The sequence below is a fragment of the Gopherus evgoodei genome, chromosome 8 (assembly GCF_007399415.2).
Source record: "Gopherus evgoodei ecotype Sinaloan lineage chromosome 8, rGopEvg1_v1.p, whole genome shotgun sequence".
NCBI classification, from domain to species: Eukaryota; Metazoa; Chordata; order Testudines; family Testudinidae; genus Gopherus; species Gopherus evgoodei.
The window spans coordinates 45,682,585-45,697,410 of NC_044329.1; the positions used below are offsets into that span (position 1 = coordinate 45,682,585).

The following is a 14,826-nucleotide window of genomic DNA, read 5'->3' on the forward strand; positions in this document are numbered from 1 at the left end:
TTTATGGATTGTAAGCAGAAGACCTCTTACCCAGACTCCAGAGGCTGCCTCATGACTGCTAAAGAGGGAGTTTTGCATATGGGATAAAGGGTGGGTAGTAGGCTACTGAGCCACCACACCTCTACATAGTGTGAAGAGGAGAAAGGCTGCACGGGCCATTTTGAACTTTCCTCTGTTCCAGAGAAGGAAACAATATAGTCTATAAACTGAACATTTCAGGACCTTACCAAAAGTTATGAATTTATTTCTAGAGATGGGCAAAATTTTGGGGGTAGCAGATCCTATTTTTCCAGATCAGTTTACTCAGCAGTATGAAAATACGCAAACAGTTAGGAGAATTAGCCTGTAGCATATTTACCCAAATACTGCAGTACTGCTTCTAAAGGCTTTCGAACAACTTGCTTTAACAGCAATGGATTTTCTGATGCTTCTGGTAAGCGTGCTGTGCCTGTGAAGACAATATTGGGATTGAGGAAAACATTTATTTTCTTATTAAAAAAATGAATGGAGTCTTGGAAATTAACTAAGTCTAAAACAACTTTCCTCTGGAGAGCTTTCTAGTAAAAAAGGATGTTTACGAGTAGGTGCATGTTTTGGCAAGCGTACACACTGGCTGCATACTAGCAAACAAGTGACATTTAAAAAAAAGCTGAGTAATTTCAAATGTGTTATTTGGTAACAGTGTGATGAGTTAAGGCCATTTCTGCAAAGCAAATAAGTAACGGCAGGTCATCTGTGCTTAGCCACAGCACCTCTGAAAGATCTAACCCAAGTCTTTCCCAAAGGAATTAATCTCAAATTCTGGTTTCCCAATTTCATAGTAAGTAGTTGGATGGCTGGATAAATACTCACATTCTGCTTTGATTGCTGCACTGTTGATGGGCAGGTGGGGATGTCTTGCTGCATGCCAAGGACGCAAGATCTCTCGACACAAACGTCTGGCAATCCTGGTCAGTTTTGTTGTATGCAGATAGAAAGCTTGTCGTGTCTTCATGGCAAATTTGGGGCTCCCACTGTTTCGCACTGGCACACCATGAATACTCTGGGAAAAGCGAGAAAGCACAAGCAGTTTTATTGTCCGCAACTGATTTTTATTCAAAATTTGCAGAACACCAGAAACCAGCATCAGTTACACTACATACATAGTCCATTCTAAAAGTCATTTCCACCTACACTCTCCTATCCAACCCCCACTTACTAAATTTTAAAGGATGCTCACTCAAAGTAAAGTATTTGCTTTACTCAGTTTCTGAAAGGCTCCTGGGGACAGAGATAGGAGCTTGGAGTTGATACAGGCTGAAGGAAAACCACAGAAATAGAGGCAAGGACAAGAGTGGGAGGCAGAGATTAGGAGGGAAGACTCAACAAGCTAAAAGCACAACACAACCCTCCACTCCTTCTCCCATCTGCACTGCTGCTGCTCTTCCCTAGCCACTATTCGTTTTTGAAAACTTTGGCCCTATACTTTAATGTGGACCAATTTAAGCATTTAATATCTTGGAAGGTTGGCCTTGGGCTAAGGTTTACATACTTAACTACACATGGACAAAGATGACTTATCAATTATTGCATAGGCCAGACCTTTACCATGTCATAAAAAAGCCAAGTTCTGACTAATAATTCTGTTGGTTTAGGCTTTAAACAATTGTACAGTAGAACCTCAGAGCTATGAACACCTCGAGAACAGAGACTGTTTTTAACTCTGAACAAAATGTTATGGTAGTTTTCAAAAGTTTACAGCTGAACATTGGCTTAACACATCTTTGAAACTTTACAATGCAGGAAATAAAATGCTGCTTTTAACCATCTTAATTTAAATGAAACAAGCACAGAAACAGTTTCCCTTACCTTGTCTTTTTTTTTTTTTAAACATTCCCCTTTTTAGTAGTTTATGTTTAACACAGCACTGTACTGTATTTGCTTTTTTTTTTTTGTCTCTGCTACTGCTGATTGTGTATTTCCAGTTCCAAATGAAGCATGTGGTTGACCAGTCAGTTTGTAACTCTGGTGTTCATAACTCTGAAGTTCTACTGTATATTATTTGATGTGGTTGTGTGTGGCAGGAATAAGTGATACTTTTTCCATTACTGTTAACTGGAATGAGCATTCGGTTCCCTGACCTGCAGTACTGAGCCGCTTCCAATGGATGTACATACTATATTATTTTATACTGGATGCACATACCATATTATTGCGGTTTGGTCCTGGTCTCTCTCCATCTAATCGCGTTGGCAATTTTCAAGCCACCATATTCTTCCAGTATGTCCAACAGGATGCACAGAGGCGACACTGCATGTTAGGGGGACCCCAAGAATACCACTGGTAAGACTGTGTGGCTAGGGATAATAAAGGTGGAAATATATATATATATATTCTTGAACAGAATTGATTTTCAAAGTTTATAGCCTTTAAAACCATCTTTACAATCTCAAAGGAGAAAAGACCTTTCAGCTTCATAAGGTAACAAAAGTAGATTATAAGCCTGTTGTATCAAAAATGAGGCAAATTGCATCATCATTAAATGTTTTATAATGGCATTATGCAGTGTTGTTATAGTCATGGTGGTCCCAGGATCTCAGACAGACACGGTAGTGAGGTAACAATTTTTATTCATCCAACTTCTGTTGGTGAGAGAGAGAGAGAGAGAGAGAGAGAGAGGGGCTTTTGAGCTACGCAGAAGAAAAGTTCTGTATAAATTCAGAAGTTTGTTTCTCTCACCAACAGAAGTTGGCCCAGTAAAAGGTATTACCTTCCCCATCTTGTCTCTTATAATGACCCTAGCTCAAGTAATTATACTCTTTAGTATACAATTTGAAACAGTAAAATGAGTAAGAGTCATTAGGATAGGGAAACTTCCTGGTAATGCCTTTGAGATATTTTAGGCTGTAACTCCAAAACACAACCACCCCTTTTGCATAGGTGGAGGGAACTGTAACTTTTCCCCTCTGTTTTAGAGATCCCCTCCCCAACTTTACTTAGGGAAGAGAAAAAGTCAGTCATTTTGACTCTCCATACAGTCTTACATTTTAGCACATCTAAAAGGCTCTCCATAAAGGAGAGGGAAGCCTATTAGACCAAGATGAATTAGCTGACAAGACCTTAGTGATTACAAGGATGTAACCATGCTCTCTGGACTTTCCACTACCATAATAAAGCTGTGAAAACATTATAAAGCTCTCCAATGAATTAAAGACTTGTCTTCACTCAGGAGCCATTCGTTATTTCACAGCAAACATCAGCTCTTGCAGTTATTTACAATAAAATCCACCCACTCTCAAAACTTAGAAATATTTACATGAAGAAAAACCCTGCCTATTTCACCCACCCCACCCTGCATGATAGCTTATTAAAGCTTTACTTTAGTCTTAGTGCTAGAGTACTTCTCCTGCTCTTGCACAATTGCTACATTTGCAAATCACTTACTATAGCAGCTTTCACAGGCCCGTCCTGCTCCCATGTTCTGTGCCTGTCCTCCTGTACCATTTACCACTCCTGGTTTGACATTATTTACATTGATCTGGTTTGGGTTTGGCTTGTTACTTAAAACACAAAGCAAAAAAAGGGGAAAAATTAATTGATTGTGACATGTAACTTTCCTATGTGACAAAAAAATATGGCCCAGAAAATTAAAACTGAAGACATGCATTTCTAATGTTTATGAATTCCAAAACAAGAAACATTACTTACCAGTAAATAGAGTTTTCTGAATACATTTCCTCTGCAGATCATACTGTAGAAGTCACATGCCATTTCTCAGGAGTCCCAGAACCACTTAAAAGCAGTTAACCGTTCTGGTCATGAGTACACCTTAGTCACTGATCCAAAAACATTCTAATCTAGGTGACAAAAGGGCCATATCGACAGACATCCCTCTGCTCCTCTCTGCCTGAACAACATTCTAGTTAAGCCTCTAAAGCGGTGAGGAAGGAGGGAAAGTCAAGGTGGATCTGCAAGGGCAATAGATTCAGAGAATTCCATGGTAAAGTGGCCTTCCTTTCTCCTTCAGAAAACTGCCTCTTCAAATCCTGTCACTCTGTAGTAGACTGGCAAACCTTATAGGCAAGAGCTCAGAAGTACTAATTCAGACTCAAAGTTTGCCCTCCTGAAACAAGTACCTACTGCCACTGCACTATTAAAGAACTGCAGAGTAAAAGGTGTAAACTGAAACCTCAGATAACCCAAATGGGAACACTTTATACAGACTGCAGTCTTCCCCGTCTGATTCAGAGGTATTTCCTGTGCAATTTCCTAAAAGAGATGTGAAAGGAAGCATCTTAAAAGGTCAAGACCTCTATTCCATCCCATTTAGCACAGAGATTATGGCACTCCAAGCCAACAGGTAGAATCAGATTTATTTACAGACCTATTTTACCACTCCCTTCAACAAAACCATAACAGAATTAGTTAAAAGTACCAGATTGCAACACAGGGGATCTGGGTTCAATTCCAAGACGCCCTGTGTGACTTTTGGCTAGTCATTTAGGGCTTGCATCAACAGTAGGAGAAAACACTCTACTGGGATGCGATTTCTAAAGCACACTCATGCTGTGCATGAATGTGCCTGTGTAGACCATTGAGCTGCATACTTTTTTATATAGCAGAATTGCTCGGTATGTGTATTCAGCACTTTATCTGATGACATCAGTGATATAGTTTACCACATTTCACTAAGTGAAAGCCAACAGAGTGCCAAATTCTATCCCTTCTGATGCAGCATCAACAAAGATTTAGTAAATTCCAATCAGTTATATCTGCAAAGAGGTTGCATATTAAATTTTTCTTGAGACAATGGTGTTGGGCAGGCATAAATAAGATAAAGATTCCCTAGGCAAATTGTTAAGACAATGGTGATATGAGGGAAAGAAAGAAAACTCCCCCGTCACTGTGTTTCCAGGGCTGTTAGAAAATGCATTCTTTTTACTTGGAAACAAATTACATATGATTGCGAGTCACTGAGAGACAGAGAGCCGAGACACAATTTTTTTTTTCCAAGTGTTACATGCAGAATTCTGCTACAGTGGACACAAGGGGAATAAAGGCTCCACAAGTGGCCAGGAAAGCCTTTTCCAGAGCAGGAGAAGCTTCAGACTGACCTGTGTTAAACAACATGGTGAGGAAGGAACGTGGGTGAGGGGGAAGGTTTGTGTACAGCCAGGGCCGTCCTTAGGATTTATGGGGCCCTAGGCCAGTATTATGAAACTGGTGCCCCTATGCCAGATGGCCCCAGCCCAAGCTCACAGCCTGGTGGGGGAGGGGGAGGAGGGACTTGACAGCAAAGGATAATGAGATGCCCAGCCTGCCTCATGGTGGCGGAGAGTCACAGTTCCCCGCCAGAGACTTCCATGCACTCTCCCTCATGCAGAATGGACATGAAGAAAGTACCTAATTAAAAGCACTAAAATTTGGAATAAAAATGTCAGTCACAGGTTTTTTGATATGCCCAGAAGTTTGTCAGAGATTTATTTGCAAAAACTTCATAGTAAGGGTGAGTCAGCTGTCTGCTGAATACAACATTACATATAATGGAATACATGGATGCAGCTCTTCTCTGTTTTACATTTTCTTCATCAGTATTTCTAACGTTAAATTTTATATTTTAAATGTACTCAAATCTCAAACCAGCATTCCAGATTAATAACTATTTAACTCACTGAAACAAAGACATTCTTTAAATTAATCAGAGAGGTTTAGTGTGTTCATAACAATGTTCATTGCTTTTAGAAAAAGGGAACAGTAATTTACTTTGTGTGATCTCCATAACAAGAGACATGGTTATGAAATTTCACCAACTTTAAAAAAAAAATGTTTCCAAAGATTTTAGGTATAACAAGGATTTTGTCTTACTAAGGTACTGATTTTGCTGGAGGGTTCTTTTAAAACTAGTTTGTCGGATAGTCAGAAGTAAAGAAAGGGAACTCTTTGTCCAGCTATCTGGAAGGGAAGGACTGTTGTCCCTTTAAGGGCTCTCTTCAGTGGGGAGTGGGGGGAGAGGTGGTGAAGGGATGGACAGAAAGGACAGGAAGACTTGGAAGCACTTTTTTTTTTTTAAACTAGTAATTAAAATGTGTATTTAGATAAGGAGGTCTTTTGAAGGATTTATTTAAAAAACTGTGTGAAGATCCACACATTTAAGGCTAAAGATGATTGTGCATCTAAAACTCTATGCAAGCATTTTTTAGAATGTGATTTTATAATCTTCACCAGCTCACTAATGAAATATTTTTAAAGACAAATTTTAAACTTAAGGTCATGTAGACTGACATGTTCTGTGTAAATATTACATTAATGCACAACTGTTTTTGTCAGTAAAGTCAAACTGACAGTATAAAAATTTATTTGGGCATAAGCTTTCGTGGACATCTGATGAAATGGGTTCTAGTCCACAAAAGCTTATGCCCAAATAATTTGTTAGTCTTTGAGGTGACACAAGGACTCGTCCTTGTTTTTTGCTGATACAGACTAACAGGACTACCACTCTGAAACCTGTCAGTATATACCTTGGGGTTGGCAAATGCCTGTTAAATGGCTTTATTACCCCTTGAATGTCTCTTTAACAGTTTCAATGTTGTGCTAATAGGTCTGGCAGGCTGGAGGTTTTTCACTTTTAACTACTAGATCCCTCCCAAGGAAGACTCACCAGGCTAGAGCAGCCATCTGTGGGAGCCTGCAGGAAGGGTCAGAACAGGGATAGGAAAACAAGAGGGTGGACACTAAGACCCAGTGGTGCCCCAAATTTTCAGGTGCCCTACGCAGCTGCCTATGTTGCCTATGCCTAAGGACGGCCCTGCGTGAGTGCTACAGACATTCTGGATTTCTCTGGTTTGCAGGGCTCCCCAGGTAAGGCAGAAAAAGAATTAATAACTGGGGCCTTTTTACAATCGTGGTTCAATTGTTCTGTTCTTCAGCTGATGCACTGTCATGGCCCTAATGATTGATTATTAATGGATTTGAAACGGCTCTGGGATTTGTAAGTCACGGCATGACGTTCCAACTCAGGGAGACTTGCAAAGCAATTTCAAAGGAGAAGAATAGAATATGGTACCTTTGCATGAGACCGCATTTCGCTGATTGCTGCCATATTAAAAGTTACCTCCAAGTAGATTCTACTTCACCAAAAATTCATTTTGTGCAAATATAACTAGATTACTTCAGGTAGCTGGGGTTCTCCAAAAGTATTCTCTCTACAGGCAGGCAATGCTGTATAGTGGATAGAGCACTGGACTAGGGCAAAGAGACAAACCTCAACGCCAACTCTGCCCACATATATACAACAGCAACACCATGACAGGACCCAACCAGATCAGCCACAACATCGGTTCATTCACCTGAACGCCCACCAATGTAATATACGCCATCATATGCCAGCAATACCCTTCTGCTATGTACATCGGCCAAACTGGAGAATCCCTCCATAAAAGGATAAATGGACACAAGTCAGGTATTAGGAACGGCAATATACAAAAACCTGTAGGAGAATACTTCAACCTCCCTGGACACACAACAGCAAATTTAAAGGTATCCATCCTACAGCAAAACAACTTCAGGACCAGACTCCAAAGAGAAACTGTTGAACTTCAGTTCATTTGCAAATTTGACACCATCAGCTCAGGATTAAACAAAGACTGTGAATGGCTAGCCAACTACAAAAGCAGTTTCTCCTCCCTTGTGTTCACACCATCAACTGCTTAGAAGAGTGTTCCATACTTCCTGACTGAACTAACCTCATTATCTCTAGACTGATTCTTGCCTGCATATTTATAGCTGCCTCTGGAAATTTCCACCACATGCATCTGACGAAGTGGGTATTCACCCACGAAAACTTATGCTCCAATACCTCTGTAGTACAAGGTGCCACAGGATCTCTGCTGCTTTCAACAAGCATGGTAAGCTCTCTCAATACTTGGAGTCTTTAAATCATAACTGGCATGGTCTTTCTAAAGATCTGATGGTTGAACTGGGAGTACGTGTACTAGATGCAAGAACCTGGGTGAAATTCTCTGCGCCTGTGTTAACTAGGAAATCAGACCAGGTGATCATAATGTAGTCTCTTCTGACATTTGAACCTATTAAGTGACACGATCCTTGTAAGAAGTGTTGGCTCCCAGCTTCCCCTTAGATCATGAATTGACAAACAGTTCACAAACACTGACATTTTCCAATGTGTGACCAACCTTATGCACTTGGCTGACAACACTAAATTAACATGGGAGCAGGAACTGAAGTCTTACTTTTCTGAAAGGAGAAACTTGTGTGCCCAAGACATATGGTACCTAAAGATTAAACTGGTTTTATTGGTTAGAAGACTGAATATACTACCACCAATGTACACTGGAATGGTTCCAGTCATCCAGGTACGTACACAGCCAGAAGTTCTGGTCCTGTCATGAGAAACACATTTTGGAACATTGTGATTAAAGAGAACGGCACTTCTCTTTGCTACACATAAAGCTTTGTTAGGCCATTACTTTGTGTATCTGAAAACATGTGCCTAAAACTATTTTGTGCCCACTTTTGGGGGGGAAAAAAGTCTAATGTTTGTTAAAAGTATCCTTAGGTATTGGTAAGATCCTTCTCGACCAACATTAAAAGTATAGATTACTGTTTTAACATAGCTATAAAAGAGGGATACAATATAATCATGTATGGAAATTTTTCTGGTCCATACTGAGTCTCCAAATAGTCCTATCTAAACAGGAGGAAGAATGGTCTTGGGGTTGACACAAAATGATGAGTCAAGAGACAGAGGGTCTATTTTCAGCTATGCCGCAAAGAAAGTTTACTTGCCCTGTGCTGTGACTATGGCTCTTCAAGAGGTGTCACCCTATGGATGCTCCACTTCAAATGTGTATGAACCTCTTGAGCCCTTGATGGGAGATTTCTAGCTCTAACACTTTGATGTGGAGACTGGTTTTGTGGGCTGTCCATCTGCCTTGAACCATGAGGGTGTCGAGGTGAGTCCCGCATCCCAACAGGGAAGCATCAGGGTTAGTCACTGTTGGGGCTGGGTGACAGAAAGGGATAAATGCACAAATGCTGCATTGCTCCTACCACCAGTTTAGGGAGTTTAAGTGCAAGGAGACTGTCACCAACCTGTTCAAACTGACCCTGTTCAGAGAATAGGTAGTTTTTAGCCAACCCTGGAAGCAGCAGAGATATAGCCTTGTGTGATTGCTCACAAAGATACAAGCTGTCACACAGCCTATGAGTTGAAGATGGTACTTTATTGTGATGCAAGAACTTCCCTGAACTGTTCCTACCAGACCAAACAAGGTCACAAATCTGTCCAAAGGGAGGTATGAGTATACCCTTATAAACTGTATCCTTTGTACACATACCAGCATGGATTTCTTTACTTTCAGCTGTAGGCCCAACTCTTGGAACAGAGCGAGGGTCATCTGGATGGCAATAACACTGCCTCGAAGGTGTTGCTCTCGAGTAGCCAGTTGTGGAAGTACAAGAGCACCAATATCCTGCCTGCCTAAGGTAAGCTGCCACTACCACTAGAACCTTTGAAAATATTCTTGAAGCTTAGGATAGAACAAAGGGGAGATTCAATACTGAAAATGATCTTGACCTACGATGAATCGTCAGTATTTCCTGTGTGCTGTGATGGGTGTATAGTTATATGAAAGTAGGCATCTTGTAGGTTGAAGGACAAAAGCCAATCCCCATTCTCTAGTAAAGGAAGAGGAGGTTTCTCACTTTTCAGTAACTGAGGTTCTTCGAGATGTCTCCCCCTGTGGTTGCTCCACTGTGCGTCCCAGAGCCGTTGATCGGAGATCTTCGGTAGCAGGTGCCTGGTCAGGATGCATGCACTCAGCTGTTGTCTTACAGCGTCGTTAGGGTCTGCCTGAGCACGCGTGTCCTGCCCCCCCCCCCCCCCCCGTCAGCTCCTTCTCTACTATAGAGTTGTCTGATTAGTACTCCAAAGTAGAGGGGAGGAGAGTGAGTAGTGGAGCACCACCGGGAGAACCTCAGTTACTGCAAGGTGAGTAACCTTCTCTTCTTCCTTGAATGCTGTCCCTGTGGGTGCTCCACTCCAGGTGAATGTGAAGCAGTACTCACTATGGTTGGTGGGATTTTGGAGTTGTGGCAGTGATAATAGTAGATAGTACTGTGTGGCTCACTATGCTGTCTGCTGTGGTATCCTGTGCGATAGCATAATGTTTGGTGAATATGTGGTCAGATGTCCACGTGACCGCCTTGCATATATTGGTAATAGGTATGTTGTGGAGGAATGCAACGGATGCTGACATCACCCGAGTAGAGTGAGTTCTGATGCCCTTGGGTGGTTGAGCATTCTGAATCTGGTAGCAGGATCTGATGCAGTCAGGGATCCACTTGGAGGGTCGTTGCTTAGAAATAGCAGCACCCTTTGATCTCTCGGCAGTAGACACAAATAGCCTAAGGGATTTACCGAATGCCTTAGTTCTGTCTCGATAAAATGCAATTGCCTGTCTGACACTGAGGTAGGGTGACCAGATAGCAAGTGTGAAAAATTGGGACAGAGGGTGGTTGGGTAATAGGAGCCTATATAAGAAAAAGCCCCAAATACTGGGACTGTCCCTATAAAATCAGGACATCTGGTCACCCTATGTCCAGGGTACGTAATGTCGCTTCCTGTGGAGTCTTGTGAGGGTTGAGATAAAATGCAGGTAAGTGTATTGGCTGGTTAAGGTGGAAAGTAGACACCACCTTGGGGAGGAATTTGGGGTGGGGTCGCATTATAACCTTGTCTTTAGAGAAAATCGTGTAGGGAAGGTAGTCCATTATGGTGCTTATTTCACCGACCCCTCTCACTGACGTTATGGCAACCAAGAAAACTACTTTCATAGACGTGTGGAGTATGGATGAGATAGCCAGGGGCTCGAAGGGAGGCCTCAGAGAACTAGGTTGAGATTACAGGAGGCTGCTGGTGGGTGAATCTCAGGGTAGAGATTTTGAAGGCCCGTGAGGAAGCACTTTATGGTGGGGTGGGCAAAAAGTGAATATCCATTCAGCGGATCATGGAAGGTGGTGAGAGCCACAAGGTGTACTCTGATAGAGCTGAGCAAGAGCCCTTCCTGTTTTAGTTTTAAAAGGTAGTCAGACATCAGGGAGGGTCAGGAGTGCCAAGCATCTGTGGAAGCACCACATGGAGAGCTATTTCTACTTTTGCAGGCAAGTCTTATGAGTGGAGTCTCTTCTACTGTGCAGGACGATGTATTGGACCTGCTCTGAACAGGCTAATTCGTGGGTTTGAAACCATGAAGGAACCACACTGTTAGTTGGAGTTTCTGGAGCTGCGGATGGAGAAGCCGACTGTTGTCCTAGGAGAGCAGGTTTTCTGGTTTTGTCCACCATTGTAGGGAGGGCAATATGTTTGCTGGAAGAGTTAGCATCATGCAGAAGCTGTGTCTGCTGGGTTTGTACTTGGAGTTGAGCCAACCCTGAAGACACCTCATATGCAGTCTGGCATATTTGACTACGAAGATGGCGGCTGCCATGTGTCCAAAAAGCTGTAAGCAGGTTCATGGCTGTATTCTGGGGCGAACAGAGAGCATGTGTATGAGATGCGTAATAGTGAGAAATCTGTTGTGTGGGAGCAAGGCTCTGGTTCGAATTGAGTCCAGGTGAGCTCCAATGAACTCAATCTGCTGTGTGGCTATCAAGGTGGATTTCTGGAAGTTTATTTGCAGGCCTAGACTGTGGAAGAGGGAGAAGATAAAATGTGTCCCCTTTAATGTCTTGTCATATGAGCTACCTTTTATAAGGCAATCATCTAGGTAGGGGAAAAGTATAATCCCGTGTTTGCAGAGGTGGGCAGCAACTACAGCTAAGATCTTGACGAATACTCTCGGTGCTGTGGAGAGTCTGAATGGAAGCACTCTGTATTGAAAATGATTGTGTCCAATTGTGAATCGCAGGAAGCGTCTATGTGCTGGATGAATGAGTATGTGAAAATAGGCATCTTGTAGGTCGAGGGCTGTAAACCAGTCCCCTTGTTCTAGCGCGGGTATTATTGTGTACAAGGTGAGCATCTTGAATTTCTGTACACTTACAAATTTGTTCACTTGGTGTAGGTTCAGTATAGGTCTCCATTCCCCACTTTTCTTTTGGGTCAGAAAGTAGAACCCTTTTCCCCGACATTGCATTGGTACAAGTTCCACTGCACCTAGCTGTAAAAGATGAGCCACTTCTACGCGAAGTAGGTGCTTGTGAGCGGCGTCCCTGAGGAGGGACGGGGAAGGGTGGGCAGACAGGATATGAAAGGGATGGAGTAACCTGATTGAACTATTTCCAGGACCCAGCGGTCCTGTGAGACCTTTTGCCAGACATGGCGGAAAAACTGGAGGTGGTGGCCAAATGGGCAAAATACGTGGCAGAGTCAATGGGTGATTTCGCAGACCCCCAACAAACACTTCAAAATTGCTGTTTCTTTCCCACCGGGAGGGAGATAGCTGGTTGCGCATGGTTTTTTCTGGGCCTAAAAGGGGTCTGTTGTGGTTCTTCCCAACATCATATGGTCTGGACTGGGGCTGGTGATATTGTTGGGCACAAGGCCTCTAATAAGGTTGATATCATTGTCTCCTGGGGTATATGCCCAGTGAGCACAGGGTGTCTAGTCTTTCATAGTGTGAAGGACTTAGGTTTTTTAGAAAAAAGTTCATCTTTTCAAAAGGGAAGGTCCTCCACTTTGGTCTACAGATCTTTGGGGACACCGAAGGCAGACAGCCAGGAAGACCTGTGCATCACCACCACAGTTGCAGTAGTGCAGGCTGCTGCGTCCGCTGTGTCCAGGGATGATTGTAGTGCCGTCCTGGACACCAATTGACCTTCGACAAGTCTGACTTAAAGTCCGCTCTCCTGTCCTCCAGGATATAGGAGGTAAAAATCAAAGAGCTTGTTGTAATTGTCACAGTCATAGGTTGCGAGGAGGGCAGAGTAATTTGCAATTCTAAATTGCAAAGTGGAGGAGGTATAAACCCTGCAGCCCAAGTCATTTGAGGTTCTTGTCGTGCGGAGTGGGCTGTTTTGTTCTGCGTCGCTACATCCACTACAAGAGAGTTTGGTTGTGGGTGGGAAAATAAGAAATCTACACATCCTTAGTGGGAACATAATATTTATGTTCAGCCTTTTTACTTGTTGGTAGCATGGAGGCAGGGGTCTGACAGAGAATGTCAGCTGGTTCTAAGAGGGCTTCATTTATGGGTAGCACGATCTTTGAGGATGCAGAGTGCTGGAGGATTTTGAGAAGTCTGTGTTGTGTCTCCTGGACTTCCTTCAAAAGGAAAGTCCTGGCTGAGTGCCACCTTCTTGAAAAGTTCCTGGAATTGCTTGAAGTCCTCCACATTTTGCAGCGGTGGAGGCATGAGGACTCCATCTGCAGCTGATGGAGAGTTAGGAGCTGATGAATCAGGGAAGGTTCATAGCCCACCTTTTCAAGAGGGGGTTCAGGAGCTCTAGATGTAGATGGAGCTGGAGACAGAGACGCAGAACGGGCTTGCAGTCTGGTGGAAGGGCCTCGAGGAGTGGCGGCAGCAGGAACCGACCAAAGGTACCACTGAGGCCAAGTCACAGGGTAAGAAAAGTGAGGCCCCGCCCACGGGGGGGACAAAGTAGGGAAACTGGGGCTGGTTCTTGTGAGGCGCCATGTCATGAGATAGATATGGCTCTGGTTGAGGAGGAGAATCAGGCAGGGAGAACTCTGCCTACTGCTGCATGTCACTCTCGTTGTCAGTGAGGGTAGCCAGGTCAGGTGGCGAGAATGGCTGTTCAAACATTGAAAGCTGCGTGTTAAGTCAGGCTCAGGGGCCACGGAGATGTCATCTTGATGCAAAAATTGCTGCTGCTCCATGGGCTGTGGTCCTGCAGGGCACGGAGTACAAGCAGAAGCCTGCAGCGACTTTTGTTTAGCTTTCATGGGAGCCATGGGCTGTTTATGGGCACCCTGCATGGGACCCACGTCTCCTGCGGGGGTGACGGGCAGGCTCAGTATCAGGGTGGAACACGCTGCCAGTACTGGGTCCATCTTCAGTGCCAATGGGACCGGTGCCAAAGAGAGCTTCCTGCTGTGGGAAGTCGGGTCCCTGCTTTTGTGCCCTGCATGCGCCGTGGCTGAGGTGCTGGGGCGGTTGGAGGCGGCTGCTTGTGGCACTGTCAGCACCGAGGATAAAGATCTCGCAGAAGACCCTTTACCCTTTTGAAAGTCTCTGTGCAGAGACATTGGGGCTTCCCGTCTCCTCGCTTGAGAGGGTGAAGCCGCGCACCCGATCGGTTCCGACCTAGCAGGGGAGCAGGAGGAAGAGGGTTTACTTGTGCCCATCTCCATAGGTGGCTGCGGAGATTTCTCCATCAGGAGCATTTTTAGCCACAAGACCCTGTCACAACGAGCCCTGGTTTTCAGGCTGGTACAAAGGATACACTTAGCAGGCATGCGTATCTCGCCGAGGGACTTCACATACCATGAGGTCCATTAGACTCTTCGCAGGAGTCGCATTTCTTAAAGCCCAGGGACCCCGACATCATTGACTATGAATGCCTGGGGGAGAGTCTCAACAGGAGACAAACGGGAGAGAAAAAGTTTTGTTTTTTTTTAAGCTAACGAACTCTTCTAAAGGAAGGGAGAGAACAGATATTTCTAACCATTTCTATTTCTTTTTACTTATTTCCTTCAGTGACCAGGGAAGAGTTTCAGCACTGTCCCGAGTCACATCTTCAGCCGAGGATGGCTAAGAAGGAATGACGGGGGTGCGAGATGCATGCGCTCAGGCAGACCCTAACGCCGTCGCAAGACAACAGCTGAGCACATGCATCCCGACCAGGCACTGCTACCGAAGATCTCTG

At 43.8% G+C, this 14,826-nt stretch overlaps 1 protein-coding gene across 1 annotated transcript in view; it reads right to left on the minus strand.

Annotated features, from left to right (window-relative positions):
* Window positions 1–14,826, minus strand: part of MTA1 (metastasis associated 1) — a 176,702-nt gene that overhangs the window by 39,587 nt on the left and 122,289 nt on the right. The window contains 4 exon segments of the mRNA XM_030572101.1: window positions 359–448; window positions 853–1,042; window positions 2,185–2,336; window positions 3,424–3,539. Of these exon segments, the coding sequence (XP_030427961.1) occupies window positions 359–448; window positions 853–1,042; window positions 2,185–2,336; window positions 3,424–3,539 (548 nt within the window).